This window comes from Psittacula echo (genome assembly GCF_963264785.1).
Source record: "Psittacula echo genome assembly, chromosome: 2".
NCBI classification, from domain to species: Eukaryota; Metazoa; Chordata; class Aves; order Psittaciformes; family Psittacidae; genus Psittacula; species Psittacula echo.
The window spans coordinates 50263149-50283955 of NC_137737.1; the positions used below are offsets into that span (position 1 = coordinate 50263149).

At 37.6% G+C, this 20807-nt stretch overlaps 1 protein-coding gene across 1 annotated transcript in view; it reads left to right on the plus strand.

Moving 5' to 3' along the window:
• Nucleotides 1-3456: 3456 nt before the first annotated feature.
• NCAPG2 (non-SMC condensin II complex subunit G2) overlaps nucleotides 3457-20807 on the plus strand; it is a gene marked incomplete at its 3' end in the record, with an annotated part of 44065 nt that continues 26714 nt past the window's right edge. The window contains exons 1-9 of the mRNA XM_080610732.1: nucleotides 3457-3662; nucleotides 7444-7635; nucleotides 8655-8769; nucleotides 9262-9419; nucleotides 10236-10370; nucleotides 13662-13756; nucleotides 14600-14669; nucleotides 15336-15422; nucleotides 17021-17116. Of these exons, the coding sequence (XP_080466858.1) occupies nucleotides 3579-3662; nucleotides 7444-7635; nucleotides 8655-8769; nucleotides 9262-9419; nucleotides 10236-10370; nucleotides 13662-13756; nucleotides 14600-14669; nucleotides 15336-15422; nucleotides 17021-17116 (1032 nt within the window). The 5' untranslated portion in view covers nucleotides 3457-3578. The remainder of the gene's footprint in view (nucleotides 3663-7443; nucleotides 7636-8654; nucleotides 8770-9261; nucleotides 9420-10235; nucleotides 10371-13661; nucleotides 13757-14599; nucleotides 14670-15335; nucleotides 15423-17020; nucleotides 17117-20807) is intronic.

A 20807-nucleotide genomic window follows, 5' to 3' on the forward strand; every position in this document is an offset into this window, starting at 1 on the left:
TTCTGGAAGTCAGTGCCTGCTGGCTGTCAGTGTGAGGATTAGGGTTGGAGGGCAGATGCTATTTAAAGAGATTGTCCAGAATGATCCATCTCTCCTGGGTCCCTTCTCCGTGTTTGCTGATAGGTGGATGTTGGTTATTTCCTGGATTGCCTTTTTCACACTTTAAAGGAGAGTAGCCTTTGTCTAGATGGAAATATGATCCTACGAGGTATGTCTGTGTTTGGCTTCAGGTGAAGTCAAGGTGTGGTACTGAACTGCCTGTGCACAGTTCTGTTGCTTAAGATGATGAGGTTTTGGCTGCTGACTAATGCACCCTTGGGTACACAACCATCTCAACTACAACCTGGAAGTAACATAGCCCATTCTCCTACCATGCCCACAGTACCCTCCATGTGGCACATATTTGTTTTAAACCCCAGTTATTTCATAAGTTTCACGTGAACTCAGTTGATGATTCAGGAACTGAAAGAGTTTTATCTTTGTTTTCAGCAACATTAGTCATCTGTTATGTATGGTTTTAAAGCAATACAGAATAGCATTATTTATATTGGATAAGCATTTAATAAACTATTTTTCATCCTATAGTCCTCAAACTTTATAAAACCCAGGTAAATAATTTACTCAAGAACTTTAAGAAATAAATCAGGAAAAGTCCCTAAGTCAACATATATGGCAGAAACTGTGGCAAGTCTTAATTTTGAATACAAACCAATATTGTGGGAGGTAGGATGATTAAAGAAGATATTATGTTAAAAATTGAAATATTATCAGAAGACAAATACTGTTAAAAAAAAAACCGGAATTTTTACATGTAATTATTTTTATTATTATATCATGATTGTTAAAATTACAACCCAGAAAACTCTGATCAGATGTGAGAACTTGCATGGAAATTACTGTTGGTTTTGTTTGTTTGCATAGTAAAGCAGCATATGCTGCACTGCTTTCACAGCCTGAAAGTAATTGATTTCAGTCAAGCACCTACCTCTTCTAAACAGCCACCAACACTGAGAAATACTGAGAAATGTTATGCTCCTGCAAATGCAAAACTGAAAGATATAAATTAAGCCCTTAACAAGCCACGCTGACTGGTTTTGGTTTGCATAAGAGCTCAAAAAAATGGAATGGGGAATATTACAGAATTTGAAACTGATTATGCTTAATTCAAAGAACTAAGTCCAACTATTTCCAAACACTGCAAATTAAGTTTGAGAAAAAACAAAGCAGCATTTCCTGATCTATTAAAAAATCCTTATAAATATCATCTGGCCTAGATAGTATCCTAAAGTTCTGTTGAGCAGCCTGTTCTTCATCGCTTTGGGTGAAGAGTGCTTAATACACAGCTCTGTTCACTATGACTAAGATTAAATTTGTAACTCTCAACACCAGCAACAAACACATTGCTGGAGAAAAAAAGTCACCACTGTAATCAAATGGATGATGCAGGCTTTGTGAGCTTGCAGAAATGTTTTTGTAAGAATAGTACACCCATGCTACTCAAGATCCATGGAATCACAGAACTGTTTGGGTTGGAAGGGACCTTAAACATCATTTAGTTCCAACGCCTGGCCATGAGCAGGGACACCTTCCACTAGACCAGGTTGCTCAAAGCCCTGTCCAACCTGAGCTTGAAATGGAGCATTTATCACTTCCTTGGGCAACCTGTTCCTGTGCCCCACCACCCTCACTGTAAGGAAGAAGGCATACTGTTTCTTAAGCCTATATATTAATTTAACTGAAAATGTCACAGCCCCATTTAAAGGCATTGAGATTTAACAGGTAGCTACAGAAAGGTAACAGCAAGCTCATATGTAAATTTACTCCGTGTCACCTCCCTCAGGTAACTGATGGGATGCTCCTCCCGGAAAAAAATGTGTCTGTCAACCTTTATTAAAAGGCAAAGCAATGGAGAAGCATTTCGGTGTACCCAAATATAAAGAAGCGCAGCCTGCACCCAAGCTCCTTACTGATGTACGGGCTGCAGCAGCCCGGGAGTGCCCGTTACTGGGCGTGGACTCTCCAGGGACATTTACTAACTGCCGCATCTCCCCGATCCCAGCCCCTCCGGTCCTCCCGCCATCCCGGGGGAACAGCCTGTCCTTCAGCCCCCTGCTCCACCAAAGGTGGTCGGGGGATGAGAATTGCCGCGGGGAACCGAAAGTCACCCCGGCGGCACCTGACTGAAAACAGCTCTCCCCTCCGCGCAAACGCGCTAATGCGAGTTTCGAATGCGATCCCGCACCGGGGCTGCAGGGCTAAACCCCAGGCTCTCGCCTACACCGCGCCCCGCCCGCTGCCACAAGCCCCGCCACTTCAGCCGCAGCCCCGATGCCCCTGCGCGCCGGCAGGGGGCGAGCAGCCGAGCTCTCGCGAGACGTGAGCTCTGCGGCGCGCGCCCGCCCGACCCGCGCTCAACGGCCGCCGCGGGAGAATTCGAAAGTGCCGGCAGCGCGCGCGCGCGCGGCAAGGCCTGGCCACGGCCGCGTCTCAGTGTGAGCGCGGGGCAGGGCGGCAGGAGAGGGTCGGGGAGCGCTGCCGCGGTTGGGGTAGCTTCCGGCGGCGGGGCACTGGCACGGAAAAGTCTTGGCTTGACAGTGCTGCTGAAAGGAGCCGGCTCTCCCTCTGCCTGCCCGGCCGGTTTTGTTTCCCTCCTGTGCAGGCAGCTCCGCGCTGTCGGAGACGTAACCCATGGGTCGATGAGGAGTTATGTCTGAGGGAGCGCTAGGTAAGCGGTGCGTTTCTCTTCCCGCTTGCTCCGCGCGGCGCGTGCGGCAACCTGTGGGCTGGGCTGTGGACATGGCGACGGCCCGGCGGGCGGATGGCCCCTGGCTAACCCGGACCGTGCCCCGGGCAGGCACCAGCCCCGCTGTCACGGCTTCATACGCAGTAAGGGCTGCATAAGGCAGTCTCCAGCAGGTAGGTAGGGGTGGGAAAAGCACGTCAGGAATCACCTAGGATGAAAGGCATGCTTAGGTGTGTAAATTAAGCTCTCGGTGTCAGGAAGTGTCGTTGCCCTTTTCCCATAGTCTTTACCTGACAAGAGAGAAAAGGAGAGAATATCCTGCTACCCATGAGTAGATTCACGGAATGGTTTGGCTTGTAAAGGACCTTAAAGCTAATCTAGTTCCAGCTCCCCTGCCATGGGCAGGGACACCTAGGTTGTGCAAAGCCCCATCCAACCTGGCCTTGAACACTGCCAGGGATTTACTTTTCATAAAAATAAGTGCTGTCGTCGGGAAGGATGGCTACCTAAATAGTGGGGTGTGCTGGATCATACACTTAAAAATCAAAGTATCCATTAAAATATTCTTCTGTTTTAAGACTTGTTGAGTAAAAAAAAAAACCAAAACAAAAAACAAAACTACAAAGAAAGCATGCCAGTACTGCAGCCTAGTGTTATGAATCTAAATGATCATTCACATAACTATAAAGTATTTTGGAGGGGAAAATATCTATTTATGCCCATGTACATGAAAAATGTAAGTTCATACATTCTTCACTGAGACCAAACTTGATCTTATTTTGAGAAACAGTATTTTCTCTTAACGTTTTGTTTCATTTATGAAGCAAGGGAAAACATGACCACAATGAAGCGTGAAGCATTTTTAGAAATTGTATCTAAGGATTCAATTGAAGACTTCTTGCGTTATACTCAGCATCCTGTAAGTAAGCCATGATATATGTGTGTGACTAATAATATCTTAAGCCTGTTATTAGTGAAGAAATTTTGTGACATAGGGTTAGAGACTATTTTTCTGGTACCTGCAGATGTGCTAGAATAATTGCTGTAGAAAATAAGTACAAGTGGCACTTGAGGGAACATAGCTGAAAAAGTTGTAGAATATGAAATTTTGCTATTTATGAATCAATTACTTTTTAAAGACCTGGTTGTTGCACATGCAGTTGACTTTTTCTTTTTTTTAGAATTATTAATACCGTAGTAATACTAAAAAAAGTATTAAGTTGATGTTGATGAAGTGTTTGGTTTTTTTTTTTTTTTTTTTTTTAAATTTCAACCTATGAAAGAATTTACTGCTGTGTAATAAATATGAGCTAATATGCAAAAATAGCAGAGGCATGTTTCACTAATATTTGTTGATTCGTTTGATAGTTTAGGCTGCTCACTTATTCTTTAGTGTGTGTGCAGTTGTGCTTGATAGTTCTTTTTATCTCTGAATGTTGTAAACATATGGAATAGGTTGCTCTCTAAATGAGTGCAGACAGAAGCTGGAGAAACAAAACAAATACACTGAAATGTACTAATTAAAAGTTCATTCTCATGTTTTGTAAATGATATTGCATAGTAATATGAAATAATAATGTGTGTTTTCTACCACACTTCAGTCTGTCTAGTATTAAGATAAGCACAATTTCTTCTGTACATCTTTTTCTAGCCTTAATAAATGCTATTGCCAGATGAGTTTCCTAAGATTTCCAATCAGTGTTATCCTCATACTACCTGTATCAGGATAAAGTAAGTGGATTAGTTGACTTCGATGTCCACAAAGGAATAAACTGATTTACTAACGAAGCAAATATGTTAAACACATGATTTCTATGATAGGGATCATATTCTCTGTAATAAGCTTGGAAGTATTTGTCTCCCAAATGCCATTGAATCTCTTTTTCTGAGAAATTTGCTATTTTTTTCATTTGGACTCTCACGTATAGAAGGCAACTGTAGTACGAGATTGCCTTTGCTTGATGTCTGCTTCCTCTTTTTTTTTCCCCCTAAATCTAAACACTTTAATAGTAAACTGTTCTGTTTAAGGTAACGTATAGTACTTTGTTTCCTTTGAGATTAGTTTGCTCATGTTGGTTCTGCCAGTCACCCAGTAATCTGTTTTAACATATCTTGGTCTACTTGGATTACGAATTGTTTTTTTCATCCGTTTATTTTTCATCACCAACTCACAGGAGTTGTCTTGCAGCAGTTTTCAGCTATTGCCAATATTGCTGGAAACTGTGAGTTACCAGCTATAATGAGTATATTGACTAAAACTGTCTTCATGTCTTCATAGCATAAGGGAACATAAGCCTTCAGGTTACTTTTTGGTTGTAATAAATGATATTTTGATATATAAATGTAGAAAGAAGAGGAAAGTGTGATTAGAGACTCACTGCTTTCCTTAGTTTTCATATTATATTTATGCTCCATTTCTTCTATTTTGAGCTCTAGCTTCATAATTTGCCTTTTAATTTGTTTTTACAGTTGTGTTCTTAGCATCACTGCTTCTTTCAATGTCTCTCATTCTACACCCCACCCTTCTCCTTTAATTTTCCTCTTCCCTCCTCTCAATATTTTGTTTCATTCACATCTTGTAAAATTCCAGGGGTTTGCCAATTTTCCAAAGTTTGCCTTGGTCTTTTATTTTTCTTCGTAATCTTTTTAAAATATTACTGCATTGTGGCATTGTTCGCTGAGGTCTTTATCAGGTGCTGTTAACTTTTTCCATTAAACTTGTTCCAATTCAAGAAAACACGTTATTTCTTAGGATAATAGGAATCACATATATGACTATCATTCGATGACATCCTTTTTCCTCATAGGCTTTGAAATAATTCTATGTCCTATTGTCTCAAAGAAAGATCAGAAAGTCCTAGTCATCTTATGAATTCATTCCTTTTGTTCAAAACAGTAGAATCTTAATATCCTGTCTTTTGGGTTTGTTTGAAGTAGAGGGCTGCAGAACTCCCTGTGTGGACTCTGGTTTATTGTGTTTATTTCCAGCTGTATAGGATAGAAATTCTGCTATAAATATGTAACAGGATCTTCTCATACCCTTTTGAGATCCTTCTGATGCTTAGTGCTGCTTCTTTCATTATTTTCTGGTTTTCTTTTTCCCTTGAACTTTATTTTTTCTTTTTGATTTGTTTTTTAGTATATCTGCAAACTAAAACTATTTATATTTCAAGATCATGGACATTCTTCCTCTTTCCTCCAAAATGTTTTTGATCTGGTAAGCCTTCACTTCAGTGTTGCAGATTACATCTTGGAAATTATCTGTACTTCCTTTTGGCTGTGTTTGTCCTTTCTTCTCATCTTTTCTCTGCCTGTTCCCTTTCCTAGCAGGTTGCCTACTCTTCTTTGATGGTAACAAGCTTTTTGTGTCTTTGAGGTAAATTCTTCTAGCAACCTTCTTCTGAGGAAATAGTTCAGATCAGTTTCTTAGTCAAGTCTCTTATAGAGACTAATAGTTGATTCCTATTCAGTAAAGCTTAAGAGGGAAGTCTGGGGTTAATGGCTTGATGGGGGAACTTTAGAATAGTGCAGTATACACAGCACTGTTGTATGGAGGTTGTACTGATGTCCTTATGGCTGTACTGACTTACATTTCTAGTCCTTGCATAAGTGTTTTCTTCCAGCAGCCATCATCAAGGTATATTTAAGATAGCAAAGTATTTCAGTTCTGTGCAGTTTGAGCTTCTTAGTTAAGGGTATGGAATTGTCTCCCTTGGGAATGAAATATTCAGAACACATGAGAAACAGGAGTTCGTGTTATGGGGATGTGATTTATGTTCAGTAGTGTTGCTATCAAGGGTTGCTATTAGTGTTGCTAAGGACTGCAGTCTTGAAAGCACTCTTGTTACATGATAAAGAGCTGAGCAACAGAATATTTTTTTTTATGCTCTTTTTTAAAGTAATCAAAATTCTAGAAGGTATTTATCTCTAACTGCAGAGGAACGGAAATTAATCCTTAATATAAAAAAGTGTTGATTTTAGGAAATGTGATCATAAAATCAAGTAGGTTAGAAAAGACCTTCAAGACCATCGTCCAACCTTTACCCCAGGACTGCCAAGACCACCACTAAACCATATCGCTGAGGGCCTCATCTGCATGTTTTTTGAACACTTCCAACGGCAGTGATTCCACCACTTCCCTGGGCAGCCTGTTCTAATGCCTGATCACCCTCTCTGTGAAGAAATTTTTTCTAATATCCAGTCTAAACCTCCCCTGGTGCAGCTTGAGGCTGCTACCTCTTGTCCTATCGCTTGTTACTTGGGAGAAGAGAGCAGCCACCTTCTGCCTCCATACTCCTTCCAGCTAATTCTTGAGAGCGATAAGGTCCTCCCTGAGCCTCCTTTTCTCCAGGCTAAACAACCCCAAGCCCCTCAGCTGTTCCTCATCAGACCTATGCTTAGATCCTTCACCAGCTTCATTGCCCTTTGGACACACTCCAGCACCTCAGTATCTCCCTTGCAGTGAGGGCCCAGAACTGAATGCAGTATTCGAGGTGTGGCTTACCAGTGCCGAGTGGAGGGGAGTTAGTTTCCTAGTCCTGCTGGCCACACTATTTCTCATACAAGCCAGGATGCCGTGGCTTTCTTGGACACCTGGGCCCAATGCTGGCTCATGTTCAGTTGCTGTCAGCCAGCATAAAGATGAAATCTAAACCACTTCACTGATGTGAAATTGTGTGATATCTTCTGATCTTTCACAGAAAAAAACGTTTGATCGTTTTGACTTGAATGAGCTACTTGAAGAATTGCCGAGAAAGCAAAAAGAAGTACTATGGGAGAGACTGATGCAGCTATTGACAGAGTGTTTGATGGAGAACCCTGTGGAAACATGGCAGAGGATCAAAGATGATGAAAATAATGATGACATGGAAGTTGAGATAGTTCCAGAAACGGTAAAAATCTTGTAAACTAAAAATATGATAAGTATTTCATATTTTCAGGGAAATAAAATGTAATATTTCTATAGTATCTGAGAACATGCAAGGGTTATTAAATGAGGTGAGTTCCAAACATCACCACTCTGCCCCATTCTGTAAAGATGTTAACTGTCATGCTTGGGTTAAGCTGAACTTATGATTGGTCTATACCAATATTAGTTCTGCTGTTAATTTGAATTAGGAAAGATGGGACATAGTTTTTTGGGTTTTTTTTTCACTAGGGTTGAGTGGCCTTTTTGCATGTCCATAAATAAATGTTGGTATCTCAGTTGTTCCTTAAGTGTCTGGCATATGCTGTAAGAAATTCACAACCTTTTTTATTTTGTCTTTTTATTGAACGAAGATTGTGAAATCTAGATTTGAAGACCTCTCCCACAAATTTAGCTTATGCAGAAATTCTGACACAAACCCTCATATACTGCCTTCTGCACTGTAATGCACATAGTCTGGAGAATGCTGAGGAAAAAGGTTATTTAATTTAGAAGGGAAAAAAAAAAGAAATGCAGTTGGGAAATAATTCGGAGGACCTAGAGGTTTGTAGAAAATCAATTGTATGTACAGAGGCCTATAGAATCACTTACCTGAATTGCAACCTGAGTTGCAAAGACCATGCTAATTAGGGTTTTTTTAGCTCTGAAATGGATGTGTGTTTGAGTGGTTTTGTTGCAGATAAAGTTTTTAATGCAGATAAAGTTTATAAAGTTTGTAATGTGGATACACCTGTACAGTCACCGGGTTATCTACTAGCTGGAGCTGAAAGCACTTTTCAACCTTTTTGAAACTGATGTGGTTTAAAAATCTTTGATTTTGCCTCTTCTTATTGATAGGTTTTGTGTGCCAGTATACTTTTTTCAAAATGGAAGCGTAATAATAATTCAGCTTTGCTCTGTTGCTAAGGTTTATTTCTTCTTGTAGTTGTCTTGTGAGTTTAAAATAAATAGCAGAATTATTTCCTCAATGCTTCTTTCTTTCAGAAACAAACTGTAGCTGTAATCCAAGGAGTGACAGCTGTAGTTTCTGCTTCCATACGTGCAGTGGATGAAACTGTAAACTACAAAGCTCTTGCAGAATGTGTTTTTATATTAAAGGGTGCGTACCTATCTATTATAGAATACAGCATTATACTATTTGAGCAAATGAGTATACTAGGCTTTTTGTTTGACTTGACAGGCCTATGGAACACAATTTACAGGGGAAAAGTTGGTACTGATATAAGCTTTTATTTATGAGACAAAATTAAGGCAGCAGTTACTTCAAAATCAGTTACGCAATCTAGAAGTTGGAACTTATTTTTTTCTTTCTCCAAACTGTTAACCCAGTGACAGATAGCTTTCCTAATCCTGTGTCTTATGTTATTTTTAAGGCAAAACTTCAGATTCCATTGTTACTCATCCAAAAACTTGGCCAAAACTTGGCCAAGTTAGCAAAGCTGCCTAAATACCCACAGTAAGAATAAGCTGTTAAGATGTAAATGTGGCAAGAGCTGGTTGACACTGTTGACACTATTTAGGGTACTAACAGACTAGTGTTTTACAGGAATAACTTGGTTCATCATAGTAAATACTTATTTCATTGTTGTAGGTATTCTTCTTGTGTTACCTGAACCTGAAAAAAACCTGCAGGGTGCTATTCAGCGTGTATGTGAAATGTGGTGGGAGAAAGACCTGGAAGGAAAGGAGGAGCTAGGGAAGACCCTATTTATCATTCTGCTAAGAAAAAGCCTGAATACAGCTGCTACGGTATGGTGAAGCTATAGTGACTTCTAGATAATTACTCTATATTCCAAGAAATATTATCACTGCAAAATACCTTTTATTTCAAGTTACCTTGTTTTCCATGTCCTAGTGCTTCCGAGTTAATGAAATTTAGGGTACGTGTTGGTTGTGAAAGCATCTTTTTTTGCATTTGCCTTTCGTACAACAAACTTTAAAGATTTTTGGCATCAATTTCACAAGTGAACTGGGATGGTTTTTTTTTACTGTTTGTTTGTTGTTTTGTTTTTTTTTAAATCCAGTGACCAAGGTTTCAATAGGAGTTAACTCTTAATTCTGGTTTTAAATACTACATTCATTTATTCATAGAGACTTCCGTGGGAAGCTTCATTTTCTGTTACTTTGTATCTGTCTACAAATAATTTCTTATTTCTGTATTGATGGACTGAAATACTTCTTTAAAATGTGTGAGTTACTTGGAGTATTGTGGGATACATCTTTTGCACTAACCCATAAAATATCTTCTTTACTTATTTTATTTCTTTCTTTTATTTTTCTCTGTTAGCTGCTTTCATCTCTTTTGCGTGAAATAGCTGCTTTCTTTCTGTACCTGAGCATGTCTTTAGTTATCAAAAGTTAATATTTCTGCGTATTAAAAAAAGTACACCTTTTTGTAATTTTTCTTAATGATGTGAGTAAAGTTTAGTGATGTTCATAATTTTACAGTCTGAAAATTTTCTGTCAGCAGCCATGCTTTTCAAATTTATTATTTAAAATCCACGCTTTTTCACGTTGAAGCTATATCTACTTCACTATATTGTGGGTTTTCTTTTCTCCCGCCAGGGTGCAGATATAGTTCGGGTATGGAATCTGCATCAGACATTACTTAGTTTTGATTATGATTCAGAGGAGATTAATGAAGTCAAGGACTTGTTGCTTCAGTGTTTTATGAGTGTAAAATACATTAAGAAAGAAGAGGTAAGCAAACTTTTACTGTGATTTTAAGTGAGTGGGCTTTGGTTACTTTTAATGGTTTTGCATTAAGCCTTTTTTTTACAGCGGGGTGGGTAGCATTACAAGACAGATAAGCTCTGACTCAGAGCTGTAAATGGTTGATATTCTGTTTCATTTGGAAAACTATTCCTATTCCAAACTAAAACGTAAAAGTATATGCGTGTGTCATCACCGAAGCTCATGTATCCTGAGGTAATAAGAACCAAGTGCTTTGCTTCCAGAGCATGTCCCTTAATACTTAAAACCATTCCCTGGTATAATTCTCTTAAGCAGTTTTTCTGGTATTGAAGATGGATAACTGTAGCAAAATAATTTCCCTTCTAAATGATTCAGTTTAGAAGATTGCATTGCTGTGAGTCTGTTTTAAAAGTAGCATAAGAACAACCCAACTTTATAGTGAAATGAGAACTGTTTTATTTGACTACTTACGTTTCTCTCAGTGAAGAATTGCTGTATTGTAGTCTCTAGATTGTGCCTGTGCACCAAGATAGTAGTTTCAAAGCTTTTTTTCTGGTAAGATGGTAAGACAACCTTTTGACAAGACATTGCTCTGAAGTTCTAACTCCTTCTTACATGCTTAAAATATATATATTCCCTTCATGGAATAAATGAACTTCTGTCATAAAATGAGCTCTGAGATTGCTGCATGATTGCAGCAGTGTGGGGATATAACACTGTAAAAATGGTCACAGCAAATGCATTAGGTAAAATGTTTGATAGACCAGGTTTTGGATACCTGACACTAAGTTTGTGTGGATTTTTTTTGTTTGTTTGGTGTGTGTTTGTTCTTTGTGTATGTGTTTGGGAGTTTTAAGTTTTGTTTGTTTAGGGTTTTTTTTACTTACGCATTATGTTTTAAGATGGGTTTTTTGACTAAGATTGGGATACACTAAGGCAACTCCCATGTATCCAGGCTAATAGTTCCTTTAGTGCCTGCAGGCTTGTTCTACAGTTCCTAAGAAAAATATACCTAATTTGTTTTAAATACACATACAGCGTAACTCCATAGCAGCTTAAACAGATGTAACTCCAGGGTGCAATGATTCTGTGTTGCCATGGGCTAGCATTCTTTATTGCCCTTTCCACAGTATGAATGCTCAAGCATGTATCATGGGTTGATTGAAGGAGGTAGCTGATCAGGTTTTTTTCCTAGAAAGTTTATTTTTCGGTCAGATGAGCTCTCTGGACTGGTTCATCATATGCAAGGATGAAGGGAAGGGGAGGGTCAGGCAAGTGGTATTCTGGTTCTACATCAGATTAAACTGATACAGAATTGCACATTTACACCTCATTGCAAGATTATGAGTTCAATTTTTCTGCTTTCATAGACTGTGTTGCTCAACACACAGTAATATTTCTCAGAGGCTTATTTTCAGGCTGCATTAGTGGAGTGATCCTCTGAATTTATGTCTGTGATTTATGAAAACATTTTTGTTCAGGTAAGGCTTCCAGTCAAACAGCTGGAGGGCTCTGCAAAGCATGTATTGTTGTGTTTTAGAGGCAAACCTGTTATACACTCTTCCTCCTTGCTAACCTTCTGCGTGTGCAGACAACAGTCACATGTGCCGTGCGCACAGGCAAAGTAGTACCAGATGCCCAACGCTCTGTTAGTGTATTAACCCCTAAGATGACAAGCAGCAGACAAAATTGGAGGCACTTAGTATCATTTCAGGATCAGGGTCAATCTGTTGAAATCTATGGCATAAAAGAATTGGTTGAAAGCTATTTGTGATTTTTCTTCATCTGTCTTGCTGCTGGGATTGTAGAAGATGAGGTTAGAGTTTGTCCTCATCTTTGCCTTGTTAAGGCAGGAGCTGTCGGTCAAGACTCCTTCACCTTTTGGTTTGTCAGGGATGCTGACGAAAGACTGCACCACTGGGACTCCCATATATGTATTATACCACCAAAGCTGGAGACAAGTGACTTTTTCTCATTGTCTTTTTTATTTCTTGATCGAAGAAGCTCTCACTGACAACAGGAAGTATTCTGTCAGACCATCAGACCTGCAGACAAGGATTTTGACATTGTATTTAGCCTTCAGTTCTTTATGATCTGAATTACTTCTTGACCTGAAGGCTTTGAAGCTATCAGTTCCACCAAAGGATAGTTTCTCCCTATATGCTTCCTTCCCTCTACCCCATGGTATTCCAGCTCGAAGTGTGTCTGGCGTTCTCAGCCTTGTTTTTTCTCTATTTTGTCATAGGTCTGAACATAACTGTTGCTCCAGCTCTCGATGGAAGTGCCTTTGAACTTCTGCTAATTGTTCAGTACACCTTTTGAGCTTCTGCCAGTGTGCTCTTTCTTATTGCACTTCCTTGTTAATTTTCCTGATTTCTTTTTGCCTAGGAAGCTGACAGGTATATAGGACCCTTATAACTGGCTGACTCACCCTTACGTATGATCAAAGGGTACTTTTCAAAGTCTCAGAAGCTGGATGTCCTTTACTTCATTTGAGATCAGCCAGAAAGGCTGTCAGTGCATTTACTGTGTAAGGCTCTAATTCCATGGGCAGATCTTGCTGATTCCAGAAGAGCAACAGCTTATTTCCTCCATCCACATCTTTCCAGTACCTTTTCTTTCAAAAATTCTGTTGCTTATCAGTTTTATCACCATTTCTGACTCGCTAAAATGGAAGAAAACTAATTCAGGAAAAAAAAAGAACAGTGTTTTTTTTCTCTTTTCATGAATTAAAGCATCTCCAGGAGGTTTCAAATATTACCTTTCATGAAGCAATAAGAAAGGAATTATCCTTGCAAATCAGAACGTTTATTTTCCTCAGTGGCCCAGCTGTTCTCTGTGGCTTTGTTCAAATATGTTTCTGTATCCAGTGCTGGCAAAGTTGGCACACTATTTTATTTGTATCTTCACTGTCATTACAGTTTCATCCTGGAATGATACTGCACTTGACTGAGCTCTGATGATGTGGCTTTGATGAGGGTTCTATATTTCAGAGTCCCTTATCATTAAGGAATACTATTTGAAGTCACAACAAAACAGAATGGACACTGAAAAAATAGCATCCACATGTTCATTTGGTTTGTGTTTTCTCTACAGTCTAAGTAACAGTAATGCTTGCATTCCGTTTAAAAATATTTTTTATCCCTGCAACAATCTCACCTATGCTTTTTAAAAATAAAGGTGTCGCTTCTTGTGATCTTTGAGCTCTGTATTTACTGATTTTTGAGGTGACTTTTAAATTGGGTATTCCTCTATGTTTTGACTTCTGTTGTTTTTCCTTTTTTCCTATCCCAACAGGGAAGAAGATTCTTGAGCTTTTTGTTCAGCTGGAATGTAAACTTCATTAAAATGATACATGGAACTGTTAAAAACCAATTGCAATTCTTTCCAAGGTATGCATCACAGTTAGAGTTCTTAGTGATCATTAAAAGCTTGGCTAAAGTCTTATTTGTCTCATGCTTTAAAATAGCTAGTATATTGATAAAATATATCAGAATCCAAAGACCTTCAAATCTGCTGAGCATAACTACTGCATTGTTTTAGCAACTTCATTTAATAGTTGCTCTGCACATGCCTCTGTGTACAATTACAGGTGTAGTACAATGCTTATTTAGCATTAGCCAAAGCAAAAGACTTTATATAGACTGTGCTGCATTATTTGCAGTGTTTCTGTGAGAATTGCAGGTCCATTTCACCTTCTGTAAGCAAGCTGTTTTGTTAATATTTTGTATAGAGATGTTCTAGTAAGAAGTGCCTTGCAGGATCATGGCCTGAGAACTTGACTGATGGATGAAAACATGTAGGGTTTGGGGTTTTTTTTCCTGTAATTATTCAGTGAAATATTGCAGAATAAATTCCTTGTATTAAAATCAGAGGGGTTTTTATGCTTTCAGTTAGAATAATGCATGCTTGTATGTTTTAATAAAGAATTGAAGGCATTAATTGTGAGATACGTGATAAGATCTATGCTAATGTTTTGACTTTCCCACCATAAGAGATATTTTGTTTGTTGGTTTTTTTTTTTTAACAAGGCTTGGGTTTATTACTTAACTGTTAACTTTGTCCATGTTGATCAGTGTAGACTTTCATGGTGATTTCATCTTGTAAAAAATAATGATAATGCACAGAATTAAGAATAATATTGGTACTTATCAAAAACTTCATGTTGTTACTATTATGAATTGTACATATGGTTAGAATGCTTGCTTGAATGTGTTTCCCATATGTTCGTACAGATTCTTGATGGAATACATTTCAGAAGTTTACTTCAGAGCTTGGAAGAAGGTTTCAGGAGAATTTGTAGAGGTAATACGATGCTTGAAATTTCATTTAGATAGCAAGGTGGAGAAGATACATGACTTTTCAACCTCAAAACAGTTCCTAAGAAGGCCTTAAGAAATTATTTCACTAAGGAAAGGGCCCCTTCAGCATTGCCGGGGAATAATAGCATGTCACGCTGTTCTGGGTTCAGCTGTAACATTTGTTTTTCTCCTTCCTAGTAGCTGGTGCAGTGCTGTGTTTTTCATTAACACAGTAGTTATCTGAGTCATTGAAGCTTTTATTCAGTATGTGCAAGTCTATATGTTTGATAGCTGAAATATTTACCTGGTTCTTGTGGATTTCCATAGAGATGACCTAAAGCATAGTTACAGCATCATAACAATGCTACAGCCAAATTTCAGATACCAAATAGTTCTTATTTATTATGTGGAGGTGCTTTTGAATACCAGACTTGGTTCTGAGAATTGGATTAATTGTATATTCTGGAATTCTGAAAATCAGTTTATGGAGACAGGGGCCCATAATGTGGAAATATTTGAGCCAATCAGGAGCCAAGTAAGAAATAATATACATTATAGACTATAAGACTATTCTCAGTTGTTTGTTTTAGAGGAAAATAAAACTTGTTGCACAGCCTACAGTACTTACTGCTTTATTGTGTTAACAGTAGCGCGTGTATTTTTACTGTAGATACTTGAATATAACTGCATTCAGGATTTTATGCATCATGGAATTCATCTTCCCAAAAGTTCTCCTGTTCATTCCAAAGTTAGAGAGGTAAGTTACTGTAAAGCATGACATGAACTAGTAGCATCAGAATCGTATCAGTGACTAGAAAAATTTTCCATTTCATACTAACGTACTGTGCTAGGTCTGGCTGGAATGGAATTACTTTCCTTCATAAAAGGCTGTATGGTGCTGTGGTTTGGATTTGTTGACCAAAGCAGTGTTGATAACACCAGTGTTTTAGCTGTTGCTGAGCAGTGCTTGCATGGTGTCAAGCTTTCTCTTCACTACTGTTCCCTTACGGAGTAGGCTGGGGATGAGCCAAACAGCTGACCCAAACTGACCAAAGGGATATTACATGGCAGATAACATCGTGCTCAGCAATAAAAACAAAGGGGAAGTGTATTTTGTGGAGGTAGCCATTGTTTTGAGATAGGCTGGGCGCTGGTGTACTTGTGGGAGGTGGTGAGTGATTGATTGCATTTTCATCACTTGTTTTGGGCAGGGGCAGGGTGGGGTGGTATTGTCCTCCTGCCTTCACTTACTAAACTGTCTTTATGTCAACCTATGAGTTCTTTTGCTTTTCTTTTCCAATTCTCTCCCTATCCCATTGAGTAGGCAGTTGCATGAGTGGCTGTGTGTTGCTTAAGTGGTGACTAGGGCCAGCCCACCACAAATACTTGCTTAAAAAGTAGCATTTTCTGAGAAATAATATTAGAACAAATTTTAGGAGGAGCCTGCTTATAATTTTGCACCAGATTTGTCTTTGGTGCTCAAAAGTGAAAATATAAGGGGATTTTTCAGAGTGCCAGAAATAGGTTTTGGTGACTGTGCTCAGAGGTTTTTTTTACATGGAAAATAGACTTTTCCATAGTCCATCACAAGGAAAAAAGTCATTCACAGGCTTCCCTGTCTAGCTGTAGCTGTGAGTACTTGAAGTATTGACTACCGGAGGGTCAACTTCTTTTCAAACTGACCAATGTTTTGGGTGGGGGAATTACTTCCTATCAAGTTACATGATGTCCTTTCTCATATTCTGCTCTGGTCATCTTCTTTTCGTATTTTTGTTTGTTTGGGGTTTTTTTATTGTTTGCATAATTCAGATTTCAAAATTAAAGGGGCTTTAGTTAACACAGTTCTGAGTCACAAGGTGTGCTGATACATTTTGTATGTATTGATGAAAAGCATGTATTACGTTTACAGATTTGTATTTGGATAACTACAGTTACCAAATAATATTCCTTTGTTCTTAACAGAGAAATGGTTTAGTTATCTTTATTTGATAACTACGTGGTTTCAAAGTATTTCTGCCAGCTACTTTAAAACCAGTTTTTTTACTGTAACAAAAAATGAGTTGTTGCTGAGAAACTGACTTTCGAGCCATGACTGGATTTCTGAGTTGTAGATCTTTATATAGATTTATTGAATCTGCAAAGTTACAAAATGTGATATTTATTGAATCTATTTCTTTTTATGATTTTGGAGACTTTTTAATATAATATAGGGTCAATTAATATGTCTAGTTTTATAATTTTCCATGGTATGGAAAACTGGTCTTATATAAAGGCTGACATGAGACAACTGCACTCTTGAATGTAGAAAGTACTGTTAAAATTGGGTTTTTTTGGGGGATTGGTTGTTTTTCTCAGGTGCTGAGTTATTTTCATAAACAAAGTAAAGTTCGTCAAGGAGTTGAAGAAATGCTCTACAGATTGTATCAGCCTATCCTTTGGAGAGCACTGAAGGTAATTATCCTTTTCAGAAAATATGGCTGTCTTTCTCCATCTACTAGATTTTGTGTGCCTTCCACATGTTCTGGTTTTAATAATTACTCTTAAAACAGCTATGGAAAAGAAATACCAATGCTTATAGCATCTCAGCTGTAGTAGATTAACTTTGCAAGTTGTAATGAGGCATAGTTTGCACAATAATTTGTTAATGTAATTTACTACTTTAATCCACTTTTCTTTACAGATACACAGAGTGCTTTACAGGATTGTAGTAGACAGTGGGACTAATGCAGAGTTTGGTATTCTCATCTTCTCAATGAATTCTGTGCAATCTTGTATTCTGTTTTCCAAGACCTTTATCAAGTGATCAGTGCTTTATTGATCAAAGCCAGAAATGTTCAGAGGATGATTTAGTCTCACATTATGATTAATCACCAGCCTTAAAATACAGCTCAATTAATTTATTAGAACATTATTTTAGAAAACCTTTTATTCTAGTTTAATTGTATGTACAAATGTTCATGCTATGGATGTGTTTTTAATTAAGCATTCAGAATGAAATTTCTGACTTCTAGTACTTTTGAGGTGTGTGTGTGTCTTCCTGTGGATTGCTTGTACAGACAAAAGGGTACCTACTACCATTTACCTACTCTGTTATGCTGTATGATTAAGATGAGCCAAGCTTCCTTCTTCATGAACGCCCTGTATTTTGTCTGAGGTTATGAAATTCCTTCAGTGTGAGCATACAGATTCCATTTGTTACAGCCAAATTAATTGCTGGCAAAAATTTACTGAGGTTTTATTTACCGATTGATCCTATGGCATCTTCCCTAACCATAAGAGAAGTATTTTAAAGTTCTTGGAGTTGAAAGTATTTAAAAACGACTTCAAAAGTTGTTAGAAATGGATTTTATGGGTTACAGGAAGGAGTTTAGAACTGTTTGGTTTCAGCAAAATCCTACGGTAGAAGTGGGAAGGTGAACAAAAGCTCGTCACTAGACCAGTATCTTTGTCTGGCCTTATGTTAAGGGTTGGATCCCATTGCTTTCTTCCTGTCTTTTTGTTGTTGTTGTTTGGGTTTGTTTTTGTTCTTTGTTTATTTTTCTTGACAGCTTCTACATATGTAGTTAAGCACTTTAAGCTTAGACATTAACGGGCGTATCATGGAAAATTTGTTTAAATACAGCAAAATAGTCTGCTGTGAACATAGATTTCAGAATGGTAAAGGGGGAGGATTGTAAAAATCAAATGCAGCAATTACATGAATCATGTAATGATTCAATGCAAGTTAAGATTCTGAATTCAAAATGATTCACTACTGTATTTGTGATTGGTGAAAAGAGATGTGTGACTGAACATCAAAATTCAGCAATTTATTTTTGGATAGGCCGCTGTCTTGCTGTGTGACTTTTGTATAGGTAATTTTTTTGTACAGTACCGGTGAAGTATTAGGCATTTTATATATTTTATAACTGCTGCTGTGACTCAGAAAAAACAGCAGTTTAAGATACAGAACTAGGAAGGGAAGCTTATAATTGTCCTTATTGTTATGGATTCTGCTCCAAAGTTTGAAATGTCAGGTTTTAGACAACCAGTTTGATGCTGCTATTTTAGCCAGCGTATAGATCCCTAATTTAATCTAGTGAAGAACAAATCTTGTTCTAGAACACTGGTTACAAAACAGAAAGGCAACTCACAAAGGGACTTTTTTACCCCTCCTTCCTGCTTAAAGGAAAAATACTTCAGTTGTAAGAATACAAAGTATTCCAGAAGTGTTAGTGTTGAAGCTATTTGATTTCATCTCTGAAATCTTGGAACTGAGAATGCATATTTGTAATGCATAGTTCTCTGTCTTTTCCTGAATTGCTTGTTTTGCAAATATTTGGATCACAGAAGCTTCCTTTGTGGCTTTCATCTGCACATTTTATAAGGCATTAAAGTTTTTATAATATAAACACTTATGTAACTTCTTAATCTTTTTTCATTATTATGAAGAGTAAGTCTCATGAAAACACAGCAGAGATAGTTGTGCAGTGATTGGTTATTAGTATAAGAAGCTGTATAAATAGAAAAATATGGATATTTATTGTGAGATAAGTAGTGATTAAGCCATTTCTTGTCAGGCTCAAAATGTCAAGAACCACTCCTCTGGGAATTCATGCTGTTGAAGAAAGTGGTTCCTTTAAAATGGCTTGTTTGGTTGTTTCTTTTAAACTAACTTTTACGGGGGAAACCAGTGTTTTAAATAATTGAAAGTGAATTTCAGGAACTAAGACCAGATGAAACTTAAAAGAAAGCTCTGCAAATTAACTGAATGAAAAGAAAAAGTTGTTTAAAAAGGTTCTGAAAGATCCTCATAGTAGTACAACTGTAACGGTAAAGAAACAGTCATTTAAACAATGGCAGGCTCCGTTTGCATGAAAAATCAGTGTGGAATAAAATAGGATATGAATTTAAAGTCGTGGATTCTATCTCTGTGAAGACATTTACTTAACTATGAGCTTGAATGTGCAAATATATTTGGGATAAATTCCAGTTAATTAAAGGCAGGAATTTAAACTGTGGATACTCAGTTCAGAATTAAACTAAGCTTAATGGAATTCAGCGTAATACACTTAAAAAGTTTATGAAAATTAACTTTCTGGAATGGCTGTCGTAGACAAGGTCTAGGTTATTGCACAAAACCATACTTGAATTAATTTTCACATGAAAAATTAGTGCAGGAGAACTATTTCACCCTGAATTCACATATTAGCTTGTTATGCATTATTTCTTCAATATAGACAAGCTCAGAGTTAGAGGATTTTCAACAGCTTTGTAGAATTAAATTAAGAATTATAATATTTTCATTTTTAGACTGTATTATCGACAATAAGTGAAACACAAGTCCCTAAGTGAAGAATATATATATATGGGCTTTATTTGCCTTCTTAGTATTAAATTTAGAATTGCTATTGATTTTATTGGCTCAAAGAATCTGGATTATTTTTTTTCTGCTCAGAGATGTGACCCATCATATGAGGATGAATCGAGAAGGAAAATACAAAATCAATTGTAAATGAAGTAATTTTTGCTAATTTCTTTTGTTGGTTTTTGGGTTTTTTTGTTTTTTTTTTCAGTTTTTATTTGCCATTAGTTTATTTAGTTCTAAATCTTATATGGTTATCCTAGTTTTTCTTTTCCCTGCCTTTGATCTGAATGTCTCTTATGACAAGAGAAGAAGAAAACTGGATTATTAGAGTAGTCAGGAGGTTTCCTGAACTGTCTTTTGTTGTGCTGTTAAAATTAAGCTTACTTTTCTTGTTTTATTACAGTGTTTGTATATATATATCGTCTCATATACATGCACACACTTGCTTTAACTTGAACCCAAAGTTCTTCTTTCCCTCTTCCTGTCAAGAGACGTCAGCACAGGCTCTTATCATTGTACTGCTTGCTGTCTTTGATACATACAGCGTAGTCTGATGGTTAGATTACGGGTTTCTCCCTGAAATGCCTTGAATTTCATCTTCCCTTCATTTCGCTGCATGCTCTCTTTTTCTGTCCTCTAAAAGTCCACAAGGCCAGTTATTTTTCACTGATTGAGTGTCTAAATACGCACTTTTTTTCATTTTTCTTTACATTTGGGTCTCTATAGCCAGTGAAAACACACTGAGAACTATTACAAATGATAAATGTCTGAGGGTTATGAGGCTTGTCTTCGGTT